This window comes from Plectropomus leopardus, chromosome 5, assembly GCF_026936395.1.
Source record: "Plectropomus leopardus strain MGB_pleo_1.0 chromosome 5, ASM2693639v1, whole genome shotgun sequence".
Lineage (NCBI taxonomy): Eukaryota > Metazoa > Chordata > Actinopteri > Perciformes > Serranidae > Plectropomus > Plectropomus leopardus.
The window spans coordinates 38407127-38431872 of record NC_142180.1 but is presented as its reverse complement, the minus strand read 5'-3'; the positions used below and the strand labels follow the sequence as shown (position 1 = coordinate 38431872).

The following is a 24746-nucleotide window of genomic DNA, read 5'->3' as shown; positions in this document are numbered from 1 at the left end:
TTTTTCCTATGTTTTTGAAAGAAATCACACCAATTTTCGTCTGGATTCAAAGGTTAAAATACTTGTGAAAGGCGTCTGAAAGCAGCACAAAGAAAAAAAGTGATGTCAGTCCAAGTTTCCAAGGGTGTGGTTAGGTTTGGGCACAAACATCACTTGATTATTATTAAGGAAAAATCATGTCAAAGCTTAAAAAAAATGTGTTTTGATGACACTATGACTCAAGAAGTCATCTATGTCTCAGTAAAAAAAACACTGTGCCCAGATTATGTAAAAAACAGCAGTGAGTCGACAAAAAAAAAAAACACGTTTAGTGGCTCGAAAGCTGCTGGAAACACAACAATGACTCACTAAGAACCAAGAAATGCTGAAACATACGAAACATAGAAATGTAACATGTTTGTGATTTTGCAGAAATGTACAACTCCTGCACTTTCCTCCGCAGAGTAAGCTGATAGCACACAACCGTTCAGAGTATTACAGGTGATTCAGTTCATTCTCAGCTGGTGATTAATGGACTTTTCTGCCTGGCAACAGAGAGCTGCAGAGGGGGCGGGGCTCGCCAAAGACTCAGTAGGATTCGGAGCTGTAATCTGTTGTGGTTGTTGTTACAATCGGAGTAAAACTGTGCTGCACTGTAATCTAACCGCCAGGCATGAATGAAGTAACGGCTGAGACGGAAAGTTTTCACAAGTTACACAATTCGCAATGTGAATTTTGTCCAAAGAGGAAGAACAAAGTAAAAGTTTTCTCTTTTTAATAACTAAAAATCTACAGAAGCAGGTATCCGACAGGAGCGTTTTTAACTGATAATTTTATCCATTTTAAACACCTCACAGCAATTTACACACAGTGTACATACACACGTTTAAAGGGCATACTTTGTTTATTATATATTAGTGCTTGCATTCTGATATTAAAATCTCTAAAATCTATTTCTCTAAAATATAAAACTGCAACAATATGACAACATTTTGGATTTGAAGCTGATTAAAGAGCTGTTCGAACTGACTGCAGGCAGCTTTTTGTGCTGAACTTCTATTGGACGCTGAGTTTCTACTTCATATCTGTCGCTCGCTTTGCAAGCCTCTACAGTGGTTGAGGACCACTTGATTCATGATGTTGAAATGAAAAATTATTTATACAAAACCCTATTTCCCTACAAAAACCTGAGTAAGGTGTCAGCCTGCTGGAGGGAAATCGCCGGGAAGTTTTTTGCAAATGACCGATGCTATCAACAAACTAGAGTACTTGCTGTTGGCTGAATTGTACGTAGTTTCCAGTAAATATCACAGTATAATATGTGTTTTCTGATTTAAATAGTAACGTTACATGTTTGTTTACTTCAAAGATTAAGACAAAGATGTTTGATCATACATTTCAAAGATTTTACAAATTCAAAATTACAGATGTTTCTTTACCTTTCCTGTTCCACTGAGAGGGAAATCTTTCCGACAGAGGTGGGCGATGATTCCTGCCGCCAGAGCGTCGCCCAGAACGTTGATCATCGTCCGAAAGCGGTCGCTGCAGAGACAGACAGGACGAGGAGACAATGTGATCTCAGACTACTCTGGATGAGAGTCTCTGATCACATGCTATGTTTTGGCTGGAATCAAGTAAACCAAAACTTTAGGGTACTTTTAGGTCTAAATATATAAATTTCATGCTTCTGAACAAACATAGTAACTTTACAGATTCAGACTTCAGATAGAAAACATGATTACTAAATAATATATTACCCACTGGACCATTCAGCAGCACACTACACTTAGGGACTGTTTGGAGCATTTTAGGCATTTTTTCTTCTTCCTGTTGTGATAACTGTGTGTGTGTTGATGCATGTGTCCTAAATGTAGTCCAGATTGTGTATCTGAGTGTAATCAGTGAATTTGCAGCTCACCTCCTACAATAAGTCTAAAATACACTGTGGAAACTAAATAGTTACATTCAGACTGTTCAGGTCCAAAAATGCTCCATTGAAACCCATTCAAACTGACATTTTTGATCCCACAGCCATCAGAGCAGAAAAACAGGACTTGTATTATTTCTGGGTGTCATTCTGGGCTTTTGACTCTGAATTTGTCATTTTGACTATTTTCCACCTGATGAGGTCATTTTGACCATATTTGGCATATGGAGGAAATACATGCTATTTCCACTAGGTGACCTGTCACAGTCAATGTAGCTGCTGATCACTGACATATCCCAGACTGTCAGCAGCTACACTCACACACTGACATATCCCAGACTGTCAGCAGCTACACTCACACACTGAGGAGGAGGAGACTCAACATCATTCATTTGTCTTTTTTTATTCATCTAAAAATATAGTGGCATCATGAAAGAAAATGGTATTTAAAGGGTTAAAATTCTGAAAACGAATGAATATTTGATATTTATGATTTGGATGAATGTTGGTTAAATAAACACAATGAAAGTAGAGAATCATATTAATGTATAATATTTTCAAAGCTTGATTTTGAAAAGTGCATTTTGTGTGCAGAGCGATACGAGAGTTTGTGATATTAAAGCGGGCCCTAAAGGGTCAAACATAACTAAGATCCGGTAATATATCACTTTAATGTTCAGAAATCATAATGAGTGCAGTAAACTTACAGGATCCAGTCAATGGCCACAATGAGTGTGATGTCATCTGGCGGCAGACCCACTGATGTCAGTACAATCACCATGGTAACCAGGCCGGCCTGCGGGATCCCCGCTGCTCCGATGCTGGCTGCTGTAGCTGTGATGCTGCAAGAAGAAAATGCTGTCAGAGATTTATTCAGCCAAAATGTTAACACAGTTATGCTATGGAATGAGTGTAGAACCAGCAGTAAGCAGAGGAATATTTTAGCTCTCTAATGTGGATTTAAAGTAAATTCACACTTTTGACATGTGATAAAAAATTATGTCTAAATGAAAGCGCCTCTTAAAATGCGTATGACGCAGTGTCACTTAGCCACACACTATCATTCTGAACTCTGGCTTTTTTATATTTCTGTTCACATGTTGTCCAAGGAACAGATTACAGTCAAACCACACTTTCGTTGTCAAAAATATTCATTTTAGATTCATTTTTTATTAACATTTACCACAATCATTCTGCTGTTCTGTGATACTAACCAAGAAAGGAAAAGTCATCATTGTCATTTTACAACCTAGTTATATTAATCTTTTAATTAAAAAAAAACTATTTGATGCCCTGATGACCTTTTTACAATTGTATCAAATATTGATGTTTTATAAGGTACTGTGTGGAAGTCAAAAATTCTAACTAACTAAACTAATCCGGACACTTAAACTCACATCCAGATTATTCACCCGTCTCCATGGCAAAGGGGTGTCAAATATAGGATTGTAATTTATCTGACTTATCATTCAGATCATATGCCCTCAAGAAAAAAATGTACATAAAATAATTTATCTTTAAGAAAAGTTTCTTTCCATTTGAGAAAATCAAGTTTAGACAGTTTCTTAGTTTTGTTCTACTTGCGTTCGTCATCTCTACAGGTGTCCCAAAAAACTTCAACTGTCTCAGAGACATTTTGAGCGAGCGTGTGTTTGATTACCTGATGGTGACCAACTGGCCGAAGTCCAGCTCATAGTCGTTGACCTGAGCGATGAAGATGGCCGCCACGGCCTCGTACAGCGCCGTGCCGTCCATGTTGATGGTGGCGCCCACGGGTAGGACGAAGCGGGCGATCTGCCGGTCGACATTGCAGTTTTCCAACAAACACTTCATGGTGATGGGCAGCGTGGCAGAGCTGAGGGAAGAAAATTAAGGCCTTTTTTTTTTTTTTTTTAAAGAGTATTTGTTTGGCATTTTTGCATTTATTAGACAGGACAGAAGATCAGCAGTGTGGGGGGGTGACATGCAGCAAAGGGCCACGAGCTGGAGTCCAACCCGCGGACGCTGTGGCAACGACATTGCCTTCATTTATGGGGCAGCCGCTTTCTCCACCGAGCCACCCGACGCCCCAGAAAATGAATACTTTAATAAAAACCTTGAACAGGATCACAGAGTTGCAGGTTGCAGCAGGACTGGACTCTGACCTGGAGGAAGTGGCGAGGGCGATCACCATGGCCTGCAGCAGCCCGCGGATGAAGGAGAACGGGTTCTTCCGGGTGAGGAGGAAGTAGAAGAGAGGGAGGAGGATGAGTCCGTGGACGAAGAGGCCGGAAAGCACGGTTATGCCGTACCAGCCAAGCTTCTTCCCCAGCGTGCTCGGGTCCTGCATGTCCAGGATCTTCCCCGCCACCAGGAAGATGATCCCGAACGGAAAATACCTGACGGAAACAACGACAAACATCCGGATGATTATTCTGCTCTGAGAGTCAGAACAATTATGCATGTTTGACCTGAGGGTGGTGTTAGAGATATTAATTCATGAATTAATTGATATATAAATTACATACATAATTATGATAATTACAAATAACCTAGGTTACACTTTTCCCTAGCTATTTAAAAAAACACCCAAAGCTGGTAATTTCTTACACTTTGCACAACAGTTCTGCCAAGTCTCTCATTGTCTTGCATATTTTCAAAAGAAAGCAAACAAATTTGCTCAGATTTTGAAGGTTTAAATATTTGTGACGGCATCTGAACACAGCACAAGAAGCAATGTTGATGCAGGTTTCAAAAGGGTAATGAGATTAAAGCACAGAGATTAATTCATTGAATCTAAACTTTAAGGATCTCCGTACGAGCGTTTGGAACAGAAAGTATAAACAAGTCCTGAGGAGGCTTGAGAGGATTGTTTCCTGTGTCGCTGTGGTTTCAGAGGTAACAGATAAAGGGACTGTACGTGCTCAGTGTGCAGGTCATTAGGCTTCGTGTTGTGCTGCTGTTAATCTGCTCAGGTGCTGCAGCACGATGACATCACAGCCCGCACGTTTTCTCCACCTGACAGGTCATCAGGTCAGATCCTGCTCCGTGTCCTCAGCGGTGAGACCGTTCTTTAACCAACAAACCAACCCCCCCCCCAAAAACCACACCCCAAAACACCAACCAACCAAACCCCCCCCACACACACACAAAAACCACACCCCAAAACACCAACCCCCCACAAAAACCACACCCCAAAACACCAACCAACAAACCAACCAACCCCCCACAAAAACCACACCCCAAAACACCAACCAACACACCAACCAAACCCTCCCCCCCAAAAACCACACCCCAAAACACCAACAAACCAAAAATACCAACAAACCAACCAAAAAACACCCCCAAAAAACCACACCCCTAAACACCAACAAACCAAAAATACTAACAAACCAACCAAAAAACACCCCCAAAAAACCACACCCCTAAACACCAACAAACAAACCAAAACACACCAACAAATAAAAATACCAACAAATAAAAAACACCAACAAACCAAAACACACCAACCAACAAACCAAAAACACCAATAAACCAAAAACACCAACAAATAAAAACACCAACAAATAAAAACACCAACCAACAAGCCAAACCAAACATACAGAAAAGCAGGTCTGAAAACACAGAATGACCTCTTAACATCCACCAGCGCAGACAGAAATACTCATTTTTTACTCGGCAGATATTTTGACTTATCACAGCAGTAAAGTCACGGCTGTCACTGGTGACGTCACCAAAGTCTTCGAGTGTCCCAGTAAATCAGAGAGAGCCAGCAAAACCAGCACCCTCGAAGCGGAGTCAAACATCAACACTGTTATTATTTTATACATGATTTCTACATATTAACACACCTGCTGTTAGATAGAGGAGTGTTTTCTTAGCACTGTGTAATGTGTGTAATGTGTATGTATTGTCTGTGTACTGTGTGTATTGCTCTCACCAGACAGCAGCGTTGATGATCTTCATGACGCACTCGTTGATACACTGACAGACGTTGATGAGTGGAGCTCCTCGCTCTCCCATCCTGCCCAGCAACAGACCTGCAACGACAACGACGACAACGATAACGACGACAACAACAACAACAACAACACAGTGTATACATTATTTTGAGGAGGAGAAGCAGCTACATTGACTGTGACAGGTCACCTAGTGGAAATAGCATGTATTTCCTCCATATGCCAAATATGGTCAAAATGACCTCATCAGGTGGAAAATAGTCAAAATGACAAATTCAGAGTCAAAAGCCCAGAATGACACCCAGAAATAATACAAGTCCTGTTTTTCTGCTCTGATGGCTGTGGGATCAAAAATGTCAGTTTGAATGGGTTTCAATGGAGCATTTTTGGACCTGAACAGTCTGAATGTAACTATTTAGTTTCCACAGTGTATTTTAGACTTATTGTAGGAGCTGAGCTGCAAATTCACTGATTACACTCAGATACACAATCTGGACTACATTTAGGACACATGCATCAACACACACACAGTTATCACAACAGGAAGAAGAAAAGAGACGAAAATGAAACAAACAGACCCGTAAACAAGTCACACATTTTTTAAATTGTGATCTTGAGTCTCTAAACCAATCTTGAATTGATTATAGTCACTTATTTTTTGTAATCTGATTACATGATCTCAATTACATGTAATCCATAATTATGCAACTCTGAAGACATCAAGATATCAGCTGATTACAAACTTCAACTCAAAACCCATCTTTTAAAAACAGTCTAGAATACCTGCCTCCCCAAACCTGAGCTGTCATCTCGTCTTTGTTTTGTATTTGTTCCTCTGGTTCATGTAAATGTCTTTTAGGATTGTACCTTAATTTTATTATATTATTTTTCATGTAAAGCGTCTCTGAGTACTTAGAAAAATGCAGTAAAGGTCCTGTCAATTATTATTCTCATTATTATTATTATTATCATTATTGAGATTATTATTAATATCCTCATTATTGTTGCTATTATCATTATTACTGTCATTATTTAAAAAGTGAACTAGAGAAATTTGTAACGTCTGATCCGTAGATGAAAAATGACAGAAAACAGAGAATAAACCCGAGCGTTTGAGGGTGACAGAGAGTTTTCGGTGTCAGTATCGGCTCACCCATGGTGGCGGAGAAGATGACGATGCCGAGGACGTTCATCTGCTGGCTGGTGCCGGGGCTCGTCTTGTAGGTGACCTCCGGGGGCGGAGTCAGCTCCAGGTACACCGTGCGGCCTTTGGGGTGGCTGTCGTCGGGGAAAACGTAGACGAAGTTGGGCTGGATGGTTCTGGTCGGGACTTTGAGGATGGGAATCAGGTCCGTTTTGTACTGAAGGAACACAGGCGGGTTTGTCAGACATCAGGTTTTTATTTTAGCTTTTTTTTTTTTTTAACTTCTTTTTGTGCTTTTCTTTTTCTTTTTTTAAAATCTTTTTTCTGTCATTTTCTTGTTTGTTTGGGGGAGGGGTTACTTTTTTCTTTTTTGTTTTTTTTGTGTGTTTTGTTTGGTTTTGTCTTTTTACTTATTGTCAGGTATTTTTCTTGTATTTTTTTATTTTTCAATAAAATTATTTGCCAATATTTGGCCCATTTCTTATTGATTGGCTCATTGCCTTCCCCCCATGTTTTGGTAAGAAATCAAACCAATTTTCTCAGGATTCAAAGGGTTAAAGAAGAGGAGACTGGCACTGGGACTTAATACACACATCTACTATTAAAATTAATATTAGATGTAGATATTTTTTTGTTATCTTTAATTGTTCGAAATTAAATAAACTCAACTCAGTTGTATATATTATTGTTATTTTTGCTTATTGGCTGTTGGCAGCTACAGGAGAAGTAGGCCGACTCAAGTCAGAGTCCTGCAGTCAGGAGAGGTCGGCCTATTATCAGCACAATGTGCTTCAATTTACCTGAAGTTTGTTTAGGATGGAGCTGTTAATTTTTATATAATGCTGGAAAGTTTAATAAATAATAATAAATCAAATGTTAATTACACTCCAACACACCATGGTCACATGACACTGTGTCAGTGAACTATGAGGACAAAAAACAAACCACAGAAAAAAGCTAAATAATGGTTCATTAATCATAACCAAAGTAAAATGTTCAGTTAATGGTGATATTGATTTGAGGTTTGAGGCTCGGACCTTTGCTGGGAGGACATTTTAGTGCCTGGACCTCTGTGAGTTTTAGTAGAATAGGTCCTCCAGCTGGTGATGCTGTTCTACAGTATATTTGTCATGTTCAATGTCTGACAGAAAATAAATATTTAAACCAAAATTTACCTGATGATATCTTCATATCTCACTGAGGAGTCAAAGGAACCTTTAAGCTCGACAGAAATTTGATGGATATCATGATATATATCGATATATCGATATCGACTGATATGAAAAAAATATTGTGATAAGACTTTATTCTATATCGCCCAGCTCTACTTTACACACTCTGCACCTTATCCAGATTATAGTTTAAATAGTCACATACTAGTGATAATTGTCTATTTCTTTATCATTATTACTATTTATATCTTTACACACTCTATGTACTCAGCATATTACACATACTTTTATTTTTAAATATTTATATACTTGTGCTAATTGTTAATTATTACTGCGTTACTATTTTTATATAGATATCTTTAGATAGTTGTGCTGTTACTTATTTCTATTTGAGATCATTTTCTCTGCTGGATCAGATCTCCTGTATGAAACCATAGTTTCCCCCTGAGGATCAATAAAGTATTTTTGATTCTGATCTGGAAATAAGGTGTATCTGTGATCTGAGTGATTCTCACCTGCTGGAACGTGGCCTCGATCAAATTGGAGGGAACCATGTTCCTGCGGACGAGTAAAAAAAACGTGATTACACATTAAAACATGCAGCGATAAGCATGGACCGCACATGTTTACAGACATGTATGAAGAAAACATCAACCAGGTGCATCTCAGAACATTTAAATATCAGGAAAAAGTTTGTTTTTCTTCATAAGGTATTGCATATTCATTATACATAACTCAAAAATATTTTCATGCCTTTTTTGTTTTAATTTGGATGATTATGTCTTATAGCTCATGAGAATCAGGAATCCTTTGTGTCACATTATTAAAATATTTCCGAAGACCATTAAAAAAGTGATTTACAGCACAGAAATGTCCAACTTCTGAGAAGTCTGTCAATTTACAGACTCAATATTCGGTTTTGGGCTCCTTTACTGTAAATAACTGCATCAGTGTGGCACAGAGGTGTTACTGAGGTCCACGTTACTTTGACAGACCTTCTGCTTTTTTATTTATTTATTTTTACATTTTTTAGATTTTTTCTTTTATATTTTTCTTTATATTATCTATAGGCCATAATTATCAAAATTAAAATAGAGAAATGCTTGAACGTTTAAGCTTTGAATAACTGATGGAAAATACTGAGCTTTCTCACATTATTCTGTTTTTTACAGATGCAGCTGTACGTACCAGAGCAGCTGATCAATATTCTGCAGACGTCGCTCTGCTGTGGGTACCAATAAAGTTTTGTCTCAGTGGACCTTCAGGCTCCCTGATGTGACGCTGGACATGAATCAGGAGGGAAAGGAGTTTGTGAAGATCACATGACCTTCAGCAGGAGGTCAACAGGATGATGCAGAGCACGGTCTGCCAACGTGCCGCAGCAGAGATCATGTCATCGCATCGCCGCTGACTCGGCTAATCTGTCACTCATCCCCGCAGGATTACTAAAAATACACTGATCAGCCCCGCCTGTAATTGGATTGATGTATGTGTATGTGTGTGTGTGTGTGTGTGTGTGTGTTTTCTACGATTTGTTGATCTCAGTGTTGTTTGGCTGAGCGGCCTGCTGGACACTGAGGGGAGAAATCAAAAAAGCAGCCAGGTTTTGAGACGCTTCGTTCCCTGAGCCGCCGAGCGAACAGCGTCTGTGTTTCCGCACTGTTTGCACGGATGTTAATGTGGTAATTAGCTCACATTTGTATGGTTCACACATATTTTTTACCAGTAAATTTCCAGGACTTTTAGGCAAATTTTAAAGACCAAACATTCTCTGAAACGACCGTCAATACTCGGTTCAGTTTCATTACTATAAAACAGCTTTTTAAATATATATTATTCTGAAAAATGATTAATTCAGAACGAGATTAGAACTGATTGTCTGAATATAACTTTGGGTCTGTTTGCAGTTTCTGCGAGGGGAGGGGGTTTTATGCCGGATAATTCTTTAAGCTCTGGGAGGGACTGATGTTTTTTAATGTGTCTTTTGGGGCGGGGCATACAACTTTAAAAGGCTGTATTTTTACAGAAAACATGCTTTAGTTTTTCTGTGATGTTCGTGTTCCTCTTTGTTTCCTGTCGGACGTCAGATTTACAACCGAACGGCTCAAACTCACAGACAGGGACATCAGAGACATCTGATCCTATGAGACAGATGGACAGATGTGGACCTGCAGAGTCCCATTCTGTCTCTTCACCTGCCCCCCCGTCCTCACCTGATGAGGTCGAGCAGGGCGTCGGCCGAGGTCATGACGGGCCCCCCTCCCAGCCGGTTGCTCTCCATCTCCGTCCCCACGCCAGGTTTGATGATGATGACGAGCGCGATGCCGACCACCACGGCGATGAAGGTGGTCCACAGGTAGTAGGTGACAGTGAGGACGCCCATCCGACAGCACGCCTTCGACTCCATCGACGACAGACCCGACATCAAACTGCAGACAGACGGACAGAAAGACAGACAGACGGAGAGACAGACAGACGAAGAGACAGATGGACAGACGGACAGAAAGACACACAGACGGACAGACAGACGGAATCACTCCAGAATCACTTTCATGTCTGTGCGTCCTCGTTTCTAGGACTTACTGATGTTTGTCGCAGGCTGACGTGTTTTCATTCGAAAGTTTTGGTGATTTTCTTTTTTTCTTTTTGGGCTTTTTTATTCTTCTAAAATTTGGGGTATTTTTTTCTTTTAACATTTATGGCATGTTTTTCAAATTTTTGTCATTTTTATTTCTTATTATTTTTGGTGCACTTTTGGCAGTTATTTTCTTTAAAACTTTTTGGCCATTTTATTTCCTTTTAAAATGTAGCTTTTTTTTCCTTTAATAATTTTGGTGATTTTTAAAAACCTTTGGCAATTATTTTTCATTTTAAACTTTTGGCTATTCTTTTGTTGTTTAAAAATTCTTGGCAATTTTTTTTTCCTTTTAAAATTTTTGGTGATTTGCTTTTCTTTAAAATTATTTGTGATTTTTAAAAATGTTTGGCAACTATTTTGTCATCGTAGTTATCTGGCGATTATTTTAAATAACCTTTTGGCGACTTTTTATTCCAATCATTCTTGACAATCATTTTTTGGAGATTTTTTTTATCTAAAAATTTTGTCCAATTTTTCTTTCTTTTATATGTTTTTGTTGATTCTTAAAACTGTGATTATATATTATATTCAGCAGTTTGATGCACTCCTTCCTTTCATTTCTATTTTAATATATTTTCTCTGTGTATATTAGAGCAACGTGACCAAGTGAAAATATTTCTGATTCAGTTGTGAAACTTAAAACATAAGAAATTATTTCCTCACTCTTTTACTCTTTCATCATTATTTAAGTATTTCTGAACGTGTCTGCTGCTTTGTGAAGAACATATAGACATAAACGTACCTGGATGTGATGAGAGGAAGGATGAGCATCTTCAGCATCCTCATCAGCAGCTCTCCGGGAAAAGAGAAATAGATTTTCGCCTGCGGTGACAAAACACAGCTCACATCAGCATTTCAAAATAAAAGCAGGATCACCTGGTGAGTTATTATTGAAAAGCTTTGTGATGTTGGATCAATTTCAGCCTTAAAGCAGCATCCAGCAGATTCAGCAAACACTGTGCAAAGGCTATCTTTGTGAAAATCCCTTAAACTTTATTCATTCAAATACATTTGAATAAAATTACATTTTTAAAATATTTTTACTTGTTGTCTGTTAAACTTGTCTGTCGTTTTCTCTCGTTGGTTCAGAACATTTTTCACATTCATGGGAGCTCAACAAATTTTGCATAAATCTCAGCATTTTTTATTTTTTTAGGACCATAAATGTTTCTCTCTTCATGGAAAATGTTTTAATCAATTTTACTAAAACATTATCGTGATTAGCGTGATTTATTTGTGTCTATAAATTTCATTCTCCACACTGTCTCACCAAAATACTGCGCTGTTCCTTTAAATGATTTAAGTGTTAACAGGAAAAATCCAAATGCTGTTGAGTTTTGATTTTCTCACAGAATTTTGGGGATATAAATATTTCAGAAAGAAATGACCCAAAAATAAAAAAAATTTTAAAAAAAATAAAAAAAAATGTAAAATGTAAAATGTTACATTTACAAATATATGTGAACTGCTTATTTTGTCAAATAAAAACAAGTTTAAAAAAAAATTTAAAAAAAGAACAAAATACATTGAGAAGGTTTCAGTTTTAGAAAGCTTAAAAAAAAAAAAAAATGAAATGACCCAAAAATGAGCAAAATATTAGTAAAAAAAATACAAGTACATTACCTGAAATAAGTAAAAATAAAAATAATTCGGCAGAATGGGTACTTTTACTTTTGGTACTTGAAGTACATTTTATATACTTTTACTTAAGATTTCCAAAGCAGCACATTTACTTCTGATAAAGTATTTCCACATTTTGGTATTAGTACTTCAACATGGGCGCTTATTTTTGGAAAATACAATTTGATTACATTAAATTTGAAAAGATGACAATAATAAGAGCTAAATAAAGGAAAGGTTGAGAGTTTAAAGACTCTGATTTAAGGTTTTAATTTCGAGTTGCTCCTCAGACACAGATTTCGAGCGTTGTGTCGAGGTGGTCCAGTGACCTGCATGTTTCTGTCTCTATAATCGGCCGTCTGCCTGAGACGGATCAATGTTTCCTGGAAGGACGCTTCACAGACAAACTGCACTATTTTTAACCAACCCTTAAAATAAAAAAAACTGTGAGCTCACCTCGAGCCGCCACCCTCAACCAAACTGCGTATAAATAAAACAATCAGGAGTTAAAGGAAAGGTGATGTCAGCCGCTGACGGATTTCTTTATATGGTCAACCGCTGCAGGCGCGTCGCCACAGCTGTTCACGTGACGTCGTCATGGAAACACGGAAAGTTGATGTTGACTTTTAGATCATATCATACGATACGATACGATACGATACGATACGCCTGCACTTTAAAACACATCACAGTTAGGATTTGACTGATGCTTGTTTAATAGTGTTATGGGTGTTGGGATAAAGAACTTCAAATGCTTGTTTTTTTGTATCTACTAGCTCTAAAACGTCCCCCTGACAGTAAAAGTTCATATTCGTTGTGTCGGGTCTTTTAAAATCCTGTGTGCCGGCTTAACTTCCGTTTTTTCATGTTGTTTGCAGAGGTTTTCATGCTGTCGTACCCATAGGGGTGTTGGGAGTTTCAACAAATTTAAAGGGAACTGTGAATGATCAATAAAAATGTTTTGAAAAATGAAGACAAATTGAATTTAATCAAGAAAACTAGACGCAGCGTTAGAGGTCAGCTCGTTATTATTCTAAACTCGTAACATAACTGTGCTATGAGTGCTTTTGGTGTAAGAGCGCAACGTCATGGCAGCAGCATCCTGGAACGTCAACAGCAGACGCAGAAGGAGACGTAGAGCGTGATCTGTAGACACCGACAACGTGGCAACTTCGGATGAGCACGCGTTGTGGCGGCAGAACCGCATTCATTCGTCTGAAAGCTGCTCGGTGGCACATGAAGCCAAAAAGCTCGATTTCCGCTGTAAGAAATTACCTGAATCTTACGGAGCTCGTTAATCTGCGCACAAGAGACGACAGCGCCCGAGCGCGTCCGAGCTTGGCCCGGCCGCTACTTCCTGTTCAGCGCTCTGCTAACTTGAATGATTTAATCTAGCAGCTGAATGGATCAAATCCTGACAGTGAAACCAGTCGTTTTTCAGGGTTTACACTAAAGAAAAATGTATCCACTGAGTTACTGCGTGAGGTTTAAAGTTTAAAGAAATTTACAGAAATAATCAACACGAGAGCCGAACGTTTGAGTCCCAGCAGGCGAGTCCTGTTTCACGGAAAAGTTGTTGTGGGAAGTTTGAACGAAAACATGAACTCAGGGCTGAAGAGTCCCGGCAGGTGAGTCCGGACAGAAAGTTAACCCTTTGAAACCTGGAGGGACACCACCTTTCCTGTGTTGCTTTTATGTGCATTTTACAAGCATTCGACCCCTCGAACCCTGAAGTCGGTGTGATTTATTCCAAAAACACGGGGAAAAGGCAGTAAGCAACTTAGTAATTAATGTTTCACAAACGGCAAAAATTATTTGAAAATTATTTTTACAAAGCGAGGGAATATGTGTAGGGAAAGAGAAAAAAACAGGAAATAAATATAAAACATAAAAATTTAAAATAATGTTACAAAATTATTTTATTTTAAGCACTCTGTCCAGGTCATTTCTTTTCATTTTTAACTCATTTGCAAATCATTTTCTTGTACTTTTCACTTGTTTCCTGCTCACTTTTGGGCTTCTTTCTTTCTTTCTTTCTTTTTTTTTTTTTAAACTTTTTAAATTTTTATTTTATTTACAGATAATTTTCTCGTACTATTTACTGGTTTCCCGCTAATTTCTGGGTCATTTCCTCTTCTGCTACTCCTTTTTTTTTCTCCTTCTAATTTGCAGATAATTGTACTTATCACAAATTTTTGGGTCATTTCATTTTTATTTATTTTTTACTAATTTGCAGATAATTTTCTTGTACTTTTCACTTGTTTCCTTATTGCCTTTTTCCAATGTCTTTGAAAGAAATCAAGCCAGTTTGCTCAGTTTTCAAAGGGTTAAAGTTACAGACTGAACCAGAGACGATATCTAAAATATGAAACCATGTATTCATATGTTATTTGTATTTGTATAAAGGTGCGTGTCACCTGTACGGACAGCTGGGTCCCCCTCAGCATGAAGCCCAGCGTGCAGCCTGTGAGCACGGCGATGACCGACAGCGTCAGCAGCCCATTCCTCTTACAGAAATCCCTCACGGTCCTCCCCAGGTCCCCCTGGACAAAAGTCTTCAGCCGGTCCCCCATCGTCCTCCCTGTGTCTCCCGGAGCGAACGAGCTGTGTTCGGAGCGCGCCTCCTCCTCACAGCTTGGTAAAAGAAGCTCCTCCATGCCGTCCAAGTTTTTCTGTTGGCAGGGTGACAGACCTGTGAGAGCCAAAGACGAGCTCACCTTTTCCAGGGAGGGATTAACTCCTCGCGGTGACAGAGAGGCGGCGGGGAGGCAGCGCTGCGGGCGGCTGCAGACTTACAGCCAGTAAGAGGCTTAAGGAGGAGCAGCCACCTCACACGCCTTTGTTGTGGCATCTGGTCCCGCTGCTGCTGCACGCCGGCCGCTGGTCGGCCCGCCGGCCGCTGGTTGGTCCGCCGGTTTCTGGTTTGGAGGTTGTGGTCAGGAAGTCAGTGTGGAGGTCAGAGGATCCTGCAGGTTCACACGCAGCCAGATTTCATTTTATCAGCTCAAATTAGGCTCAGAAACACTTTAACTTTTCTTACATTTTATTTATATTTTATTTATTTTATAGCAAAACATTAATAAATATTTATAACATGTTGCTGAGCGGGACCGGCGACTGAGGGATCCTCCTTTTTGATGAACAAGCTCGATTTTGAAGCTTTTTTGTAAATTCTGGCTCCTTATTTGCCCTGATTTTTTTGAAACCAAAATGACAAATTATGATATTAAAAATGTGAGCAGTTGTCAGTAATTAGTGCTGAGAAGAAACTGAAAATTTTACGGCTCAGAAGTGGAGAAATCTAAGTAAACCAAGTATCGACAGATTATTGAATCATTATTTGGGACTGCTGGACTTTTATTTGTACTTTAAATAACTGTGTTTTGTATTTATTTTAGGTGATATTTGTCTTTCTTTAAAAATGTACAAACACTTTAGATGGCTGTATCAGAATTAAATAAAAAGTAGTAAAGTTTGTAAAAGTGTGGAAAATTAGTACTCAGATCTTTTTCCTAAATAAAAATAGCAAAACCACTGTGTATTCTTACTTAAAAGTCTTAATACTTTTATAGTTTAATTTATGCACATTTTTTTTTAATTTTCTACAACAAAACTGTCTGCAACTTCAGTCTCATGTCCACTAGATGCTGCTCAAACACTGTAATCATCCAAACAAGCAGCAAGAAAGACAGAATCAGTATGAGATAAGTACCAGTACTCACAGTAAAAACAAAAGACTGACAGATCTGAGACGCATCATCTGTGTTATTTTTAAAAAATAATAATAATTTTTAGGGAAAAGCTGCTCTGCACAAAGCTTCTTCAGCTCACAGGGCGGGACGCTGGCTCACGAAAAGCTCTGCAGAGGTACACAATCAGGCGACAAAAAATATCACACATTAACATGATTTTCGACTTTCATTGAGTTTATTTATTTAACCAACATCGGTCCTGATCATAAATGTCAAATATTCATTAATTTTCAGAATTTTAACCCTTTACATGTCAGTTTTTTGTCATGGTGACACTATGATTTACACACACTAATTACACTTAAATACACAATCTGAACTACATTTGTGACACATGCATGAACGCACACACAATTATCACAACAGGAAGGATGAATACAAAATGCAGCAAACGGTTCGTAAAGGGTTAAAGTGATCAGAAACTCTGAATAAAGATGTTCTGAGTGTGTTTATGATCACGGTCGGACTGCAGCGATTCACGGAGTCAAACTGGCTGATCCGTGTTATCTGTGGATTGATCTCTTATTGATCACATTAACTCCAGATCATGATGTTGGGATTTGTCAGAGTTGGATCTAAAGTGTGTCAATAAACAATCAAATTGTGGTGCACCGGGACTAATCCCATCAGAGGCTGGCGTCACGCCGGGATCAGCTGCAGTGATTCACCTGCAGGTCGACTGCAGGTGAATCACTGCGACACCAACGCGCCTCTGCAGCCTGACCTCTTCATCCAGCTCCTCTGTGGAGGGTTAAAACTCCGGGACGCTGGTGTTTTAGAGACTGCACACGCACACTCAGAAGTTTAACCACCATGTTTAACCCATTGAAACCTGGACTGACATCACATCAAACTGACACTCATGCTGCATTCAGATTCTTCCACAAGTATTTAACCCTCTCTGGCAGAGCTGGAGGCTTTTTCCTCATTTTTCCTGTTGTGATAATTGTGTGTGTGTTGATGCATGTGTCCTAAATGTAGTCCAGATTGTGTATTTGAGTGTAATCAGTGAATTTGCAGCTCAGCTCCTACAATAAGTCTAAAATACACTGTGGAAACTAAATAGTTACATTCAGACTGTTCAGGTCCAAAAATGCTCCATTGAAACCCATTCAAACTGACATTTTTGATCCCACAGCCATCAGAGCAGAAAAACAGGACTTGTATTATTTCTGGGTGTCATTCTGGGCTTTTGACTCTGAATTTGTCATTTTGACTATTTTCCACCTGATGAGGTCATTTTGACCATATTTGGCATATGGAGGAAATACATGCTATTTCCACTAGGTGACCTGTCACAGTCATCTTGACAAAAACCTGGCGTGTAAAGGATCAAGTCAGTGTTATTAAATATTTGATATTTATGTTTCGGACTGATGCTGGTTAGAAAAACAAACTCAATGAAAGTAGAAAATAATATTTATGAATAATAATCTTTATAACCTCATTTTGAAAAGTGCATTTTGTGTGCAGAGCGGTGTGTGTGTGAGTATTTGACTCTGAAAGAAAAAACAGTTAAAATCAATGTTGCTGCTAATCACTGATGTATCCCAGGCTGTGAAAATAAAAAGAATAATACTCTACTTAGCAAAATATTTTCAAAAAAGATAAAAAAGAAAATTTTTTAATTATTTTTTTTATATTTTGTTTGGTTTTTTTTACATCTAAAAACATCATGACAAAAACCTGGCATTTAAAGGGTTAAAATTCTGAAAATTAATGATTATGTGATATTTACGATTAGGACCGATGTCGATTAAACAATATAACCAAATTTGAAAATGAATGAAAATAGAAAATAGTTGTAATGTATGATATTTGATTGTATATTAAAGCCGGCCCTAAAGGGTTAATGAACTTTTACCTTCAGTTAAATGTTGAGTTCAGTCGACTCGTCTTCGGTCTAGTCTTCACTGAAATGTCAAACGTCTCTCACAGCAAACGTCATGGCGAGCAGCAACATCTGAGGGAGAAACACGAGTCAGCCAACAAAATAAAAAAATGGAGATGAAACTAAAAAAGTGATCTGAAGCTTTTGGAGAATAAAAATATCAGACTTACTTCATGAGGACGCTGATCTGTCTCTGCTGCTGTTTACAGCAAATCAATCATTCACTCTGATAATAATCTGTTTAATTTAACCAACACGACACAAATCTGCATAAATACAAAACTGAACAAAATATAAACACACAACAATGAAAAGATCAGAAAAATAAAGATTACACAGAAAGATTATGTTTGTCCAGTTTCTTTGAAAAGGCTCCAGTGTGGTAATTTCAAACAGAGACACAGCAGGTGAATCAGCATTATCATCATTATTATTAATAAGAAGAAACACTAACTTTCACACGAGCCTGAAAGATTTCGGATATATTTAACTCATCTCCGTCTGACGGAAAGTAACGAAGTTCAGTCACTGAGTTTTGTTTTTTGGTTTTGTTTTGTTGCTTGTTGGTGGTTTGTGGTGTGTTAATAACATTGTATTGTTTTAATGTTATAAATATATAAATATTTTTTAATCAAAAATTAAAAAGTAACTAAGTACACTTACACAAGTACTGCACTCAAGTACAATTTTGATTTAGGAACTTTAATTTTCTGTGTGACTCCTCAGAGGGAAATATTCTACTTTTAGCTGCACTACATTTATTTATTTCCTTTCATTACTTTACAAATTAAGATTATTTATAGAAAATATAATCAGTAATAAACGATTATGAATAATTACAGATTAATCTACCAACAGGATATAAAAGCAGCAACATTAAAGCTCAGTTTGAGGATCAGTGTAAATGATTATTTCTCTATATTTAACTTAGCTTCGCTTCTTTCTGCATTTTAAACAACTTCAAACGTCACGTTTAATAAATATAAATTCCTACAACGTGGAGCTCAGTTAAGATCATTTTCTAAACTTATATTTTCAGGTTTGTAAAGAAATATGTCAAAGTTCAACTGAAAACTTATTTATTATTTTAACTCAAAAATAATGTTTTATAAAATGTATTTTAACCGTTTTTTATTTAAAAGGAAAAAGGGTCTTCAGGGTAAACTACAGGGAGCTTTAAACCGCCGCGTGTTCTGATTTTCACCACCTGTACACTTGAAACCACGCCCATCAGTGATGTCACGGCGCCCTGAAGCACACCTGCACATCACGCAGCCAGGTGAGGAGTCAAACCCCCTTTAACCCTTTAACACCTGGATCAACATCAGTTTTCTTGCCTCCTTTGACAAGTGTTTTTAAACCTCAGAAATTGAGTTTGATTTCTTTTAAAAAAGGCAATTAGCAACTTGACATAAAATGTCCTGTAAACTGCAAGAAGTTATTAAAAAGAAAATTACCTGAAAATTACTTTAAAAAAAAAAAAGAGAGACAGACTTATTAGAAAATTATTCAAACACTTGGAGAAATTTCCCAAAAAATAGTTTTATAAATATTACAATTAATCATTATTTAAAATTATGTGACAGAAAAACATAGATATAATATATTATTGTTATGTCTATTTATTATTTTTATCTTATCACTTTTTTTGGGTCATTTCCTGTTTTTACTTTTTTCTCTAATTTTCACGTTTTATATGTATTCACAGTTTATATTTTTGCACAGTCGATTCTTAAATGATTATTTCTGTTAATTCATTTATTTGTTTTTGTATTAACCTCCTTTTATATGTTTACACACAGATGAAAACATTTGTTTTGAATGTTTTTAGCGTCTTGAGCCGGATGCTAATATCCTCTGTTCTTCTGTGAGCCTGTCTGGAAAAAACCTCAATGACATTAAATTCATCTTTTTGTGAATGTTTACTAATATCTTGCTAATATTTGGGTCATTTTCCTCAAAACTCTTTGCCTTCATGTCGTTTTTTTTTTTTTTTTTTTTTAAGAAATCAAGACAATTTGCTCCAGCTTCAAAGGGTTAAAGGCAGAATGAGAGATTTTCCTAAAAAGACAAAACAAACCAACCTTCAGACTCCCACAGAGGTCGTATCTCTCGCCAAACGCCTCTGCTGTCTCTGAGTTGAGAACGCGGGGTTAAACTTTTAACGCTGCGTTCATAACATCCTCTCATTCTGCCTTTAACTTTCACTTCCTGTTTGAACAGCTGCTCCAGATGTTTACGCCTCTCACAGCTGGACACCGCCGCCTTCTGGAGTTATTGTTTCCTTTGGTACTGCTGTTTGTGTCCGAGCGCTTCCTGTGTGTGTGTCCGAGCACTTCCTGTGTGTGTGTCCGAGCACTTCCTGTGTGTGTGTCCGAGCACTTCCTGTGTGTGTCCGAGCACTTCCTGTGTGTCACCACTTGATGAAGACGAGTGCGGCGAGTGCGGCGTAGCCCAGAATGAGGAAGAGCACTTTGAGCAGCCGGTCCTGTTTGTCGTCCAGCTCTCGGGACAGAATCTCGAAGAAGGTGACAAACAGGAAGGTGCCGGCGGCGAGCCCCTGCAGCACCACCGACACCACGCTGCCCGCCAGTGTCTGCGCCGACTCGATGCCCATCCCCACCACCATCCCCAGCGGGATCATCAGGCTCACCGTGACACCCAGCTTGGCGGCGTCCTTCATGCCGAGTGACGCCTTGGCCACGCTCACACCAAGAGCCACGGCGGCCAGCGTCTCGTGCACGGCCACGCCCAGGAAGAGGCCGCCCAGCTTGGCGCCGTCCTCCTGCAGGCCGAGCGCCAGGCCCTCGAACACGGAGTGCGCCGACAGAGCCAGCACCAGGCTGGCCAGCCGCAGAGGCCCCGCCCCTGCCAGCTCTGCGGGGCTGAAGTGTCCGTGGTGGTGTCCGTGCGAGCGGTGACTGCCGCCGCCCGGTGAGCCCCGAGCCGAGGAGATGAAGGGCGTGTCGTACTCGGAGTCGCTGCCGGCCTCGGAGCCGCCGGCGTTGAAGGTCTCCAGGTCGATGAAGGACGGCTTCTCCTTCCTGAAGGTGAGCACGGCCTGCTCCACGAACACGGTGAGGAAGAAGCCCAGCATCATCATCGTCTCCGCCAGCGGGTAGTCGCTGCTGATCTTCAGCTGCGTGAACACGTCGCCCACCTGAGGAGAGACGACACACCGAGGATCAGCAGCCCACCTGACACCGCGGCCGGGCGACACAAACTTTTCTGAGTGTTTTCTTACCTGTAACTAGTCTGATTTTTATTTTTTTAATTATTATTCTTCATTTTTCTGGACAGACGTTTATAACACAGAACACACACCATCACAGGCAGTTTAATTTCGCCTACTGTTCAAACGTTTCAAAATTTAAAAACATTTTAGGAGATAAAATGTACTTATAAAAGCTCTGTAAAATATTTCAGGAGACTCGAGAGAAAAACAGAACAGCCGAACTTTATACACGAGATAAATTAGATTTTCGGCAGCGACGTTGATACGGTACCTTGTCTCTGACGGCAGGCAGCAGAGCATTGAAGCATGTTGCGAGGAACACACCTCCACCGAAGGAGTTGCACAGCGACAGCGCCCTTCGGTATCTGTGCGCCTTGTCGTAGTCGACCAGCAGGAGGCGCACTGGGACCAGTACGCCCGCCAGCATGAGGCCAAAAAGTCCCAGCAGGCCGAGCAGCTTGGCCACCAGGATCTCCATCCTGCAGCTCAGACACTACAGCCTCATCTCACACACACACACACACACAACTCCGCTCTGTTGCTGCCGGACTCTACTGGTGCTGCTGGGACATCTCTACTGGGTCTACTGGGACAGACAGACACACTGTGAGTGTGAGACGTGATGCACGGGGAAGTATAATACGCAGAATAAACCAGTTTGCCCAGATTCTTCAGCTGAGGATCAGTTTCCCGCAGAGCGAAACTCGAGGAGACACATAAAACTCTCCATTAAAAACGGTCTAAAGGTTCAACGTGGCCAAACCCAGTACTTTCACCACAGAGCTGTACTTCAGTACATTTTGAGGTACTTGTACTTTCTACTTTTCATCCACGTCAGGAGGAAATATCACATTTTTCACTACACAGCCTGTATTTAACCCTTTGAAATCTGAGCAAAATGTTTTTCTTGTAAAAAATCATGGGAAGAAAATACCAAAAATAACATTGCCAAAATGTTTTAATGTAAATACAAAATCATAATGTTTTCTAAAGATCATCTGAGATCATCTGTCCCTCCCCTGAGCCAAAATATTAAACATGCGTCCCTTCCTGGAGTAAAGCTCCAAAATGATATGACATGACTGCCTCATCAACCCCTATTAATCACAAAACATTATCAACAGAATAACCAGTAATCAGCATTAAGTCAGCTGCAGCCCTTATTTAGACTATTAATCAATTATCAACACACGAAAACCGTCTTCCTTCAAAATTACACTTTTGTTTTATTTTTGAAGAAAGCATGTCTGCTTTGTGTTTTTCACCAAAGTCACCCAATTTTTCACAGTAAATATTTTTCTAAATATCATCCAAAAAGTTTTAAAGAACAAAAATTAATAAAAAAATAAATAAATAATGAAAATCGCAAAAATAGAATTTTAAAAAATCTCCACAAAATTATTAGGACAAAAACAAAACAAACACAAAAAATTTAAATTAAAAAACAAAAAAACAAAAAAAACAAAAAACAAAACATGCATTCCGAGCCTGTGGGCTCAGGGGTTTGGAAGTTACGTTTTAATTAAAATTGGTGGCGAATAAAATCAAAATATAGTCATTTAAAGATGCACGCGCCTAAAAATAAAAACAGAGCTTAAAAAATGCTATGCACCTGCCCCAACACCTCTTAATAAATGACGAACAGTCCCTCATTTGACTCTGTAGAGTTTTAGAGTCCTGACACTAAACGTTTTTAACAATCCTGCAGCTTTTCAGTGTTATGATACATCCGGGGTCACAGCGGCTTCAAACTTCCCGGTGTGACGTCACCGCCGCGCTCACAAACACGGTTTCCCTCCATCTTTATTAACTTTAAATTACACAGCTACATGAAATGAACGTTAAACATCCTCTCCGCTGAGATAAACTCGTTATTCAGTTGCTTGTTTGTCCGTTTTTGACAGTTTATTTTTAACCGTTTGTTTGTATTTCACTTCAGGTGATTTTACGGCTTCCTGTGAGGAACTTCAAAATAAAACCCTGCCGCGCTCACACACCGTAATAAAGCTGTTTAAATGTCTCTCTTTCTTCAGTCTTCGTGATGACATTATTAAACACTACAAAGACACGTATTCAGTAATTCCAACACATCTTACTCGGTTATTTTGGAGTAAAACTCGAGTATTTCCGCTCGCGCTGATGCTAACAGCAGTTAGCTTCACGGAGCGGCTAACAGGAGTTAGCTGCCGTTAGCATCGGTGGCTAATGAGGAGCTAACGCTTCAAACTGCGGCTATAAAAGGCGGCAACTGTTTGTATTTAAGTGTTTGACAGTAGAACAGAAACCTCAGCTCAACAACGACACATTAAACCACCAAAACATGAGGCAGCGTCTCCGTGTTTACCTGTCCGGCCCTCCGTCTCCTCCGCGGCAGGTGTACCGAGGCGATGGACGGACTTCCGCCTTTACGTCACGACCCTCCTGAGCGCTGAGTGGTCGAAATACTAATGACGTAAGCGAGGGACAGAACACAGTCAGAAAAAAAATATTATATGACAATAAAATAAAATAAAACAAAATAAAATGAAATAAAACAAAATAAAAAGAAAACAAATAAAAAAATATACATGCATATATAAATAATAAAAGTAAAAAATGTCTAAAAATAAACACAAACTACAAAATAAATAAATACCTGCATAAATAAATATATACATAAATAAAACTACCAGAAAAAATGAATTAAAAAAGTCAGAAGTAATAAATTAAGCAAAAGTAAAAAATATTCCAAATAAATAAATATAACAGGAAAAAACAGTCATAGGATACAGCCCTGCAACTTACTTCTGCAAACACTGCTGAATTAATTACTTTGAAAACAGTAAGCAGAAATTAATCTGGACTTACTATTAAAATACATATTTTGTCATCAATAAGATTAGTGAATTATTATTTTATAAGTACTATGTATCTGTAAAATTTAATCAAATTTTTTCCTCTTATTCTAATTTGTTCTTTTGGCATGACATACTATAGTTGTACATTTTTACGCCTTCAAAATTCAAAATTAAGGATTAGAGAGGAGGAAATCAGTTTTTACAGGTGAGCTCATCAAAACACAACATCAAACCGAAGAAAAAGAAAAAAAAAAAGTTCACCTTCCCGACTTGATTGCCCCTTAAAGATTAGAGCCAAAGTCCAAAAGAAGGAAGTTTTTGCATTTTTGTACTTTTTTTTTTGTTGTTGTTGATCTGATTACAGATTCATGTAATGAGTCTAAACTAAGAGAACTAAATTTTAAAAATTAAAATGTTTATTAAAAAGTTTTCTCCAGCTTGTGCTTTCTGCGTGAAATAGTGTAGTTTTAAATTTTTATACTTCAAAAGATCCAAGTTTGCGAAAATATGAAGAGAAAATTCCCTTAAACTGAATTAATCACAACACATTTATGAAACCTTTAGTACCGACAGGAGATGTTTTCTGTAATTATCTTGTGGGAACAAGACAATT

At 38.6% G+C, this 24746-nt stretch overlaps 2 protein-coding genes across 5 annotated transcripts in view; both read right to left on the bottom strand.

The window, feature by feature from the left end:
* Positions 1–18315, bottom strand: part of slc1a8a (solute carrier family 1 member 8a) — a 28589-nt gene extending 10274 nt beyond the window's left edge. Inside the window, exons 1-12 of one of the 3 annotated variants that reach the window (XM_088078183.1) lie at positions 18232–18315; positions 18035–18133; positions 14836–15384; positions 11541–11620; positions 10374–10589; positions 8676–8718; positions 6998–7205; positions 5826–5925; positions 4051–4284; positions 3567–3761; positions 2614–2748; positions 1419–1521 (exon numbers count right to left, since the gene is read on the bottom strand). In XM_088078183.1, coding sequence (XP_087934309.1) covers positions 1419–1521; positions 2614–2748; positions 3567–3761; positions 4051–4284; positions 5826–5925; positions 6998–7205; positions 8676–8718; positions 10374–10589; positions 11541–11620; positions 14836–15075 — 1554 coding nt within the window. In that variant the 5' untranslated portion in view covers positions 15076–15384; positions 18035–18133; positions 18232–18315. Of the gene's footprint in view, positions 1–1418; positions 1522–2613; positions 2749–3566; positions 3762–4050; positions 4285–5825; positions 5926–6997; positions 7206–8675; positions 8719–10373; positions 10590–11540; positions 11621–14835; positions 15385–18034; positions 18174–18231 lie in introns of those variants that run through there. The other 2 variants (XM_042483784.2, XR_015776695.1) reach the window with 2 other exon arrangements.
* LOC121941071 (zinc transporter ZIP3-like) lies at positions 18287–23896 on the bottom strand. 2 transcript variants are annotated; one of them, XM_042483788.2, is made up of 3 exons: positions 23641–23896; positions 21568–21882; positions 18287–21221 (listed from the first exon to the last, which is right to left on the bottom strand). In XM_042483788.2, exons 2-3 carry the CDS (start codon positions 21772–21774, stop codon positions 20475–20477), a joined length of 954 nt encoding a protein of 317 aa, XP_042339722.1. In that variant the 5' UTR covers positions 21775–21882; positions 23641–23896; the 3' UTR covers positions 18287–20474. The 2 variants fall into 2 exon arrangements, with proteins under 2 accessions (XP_042339722.1, XP_042339720.1); XM_042483786.2 differs by having other exon boundaries at positions 21568–21879; positions 23641–23895.
* Positions 23897–24746: the final 850 nt, after the last annotated feature.

What these genes read in the sequence shown, in the direction of transcription:
- LOC121941071 (XM_042483788.2), bottom strand. Translation starts at nt 21,774, where the DNA reads ATGGAGATCCTGGTGGCCAAGCTGCTCGGCCTGCTGGGACTTTTTGGC. An exon ending in TGCCTGCCGTCAGAGACAAG is followed by an intron (nt 21,222 to 21,567) that starts GTACCGTATCAA and finishes GTCTCTCCTCAG; the next exon opens with GTGGGCGACGTGTTCACGCA.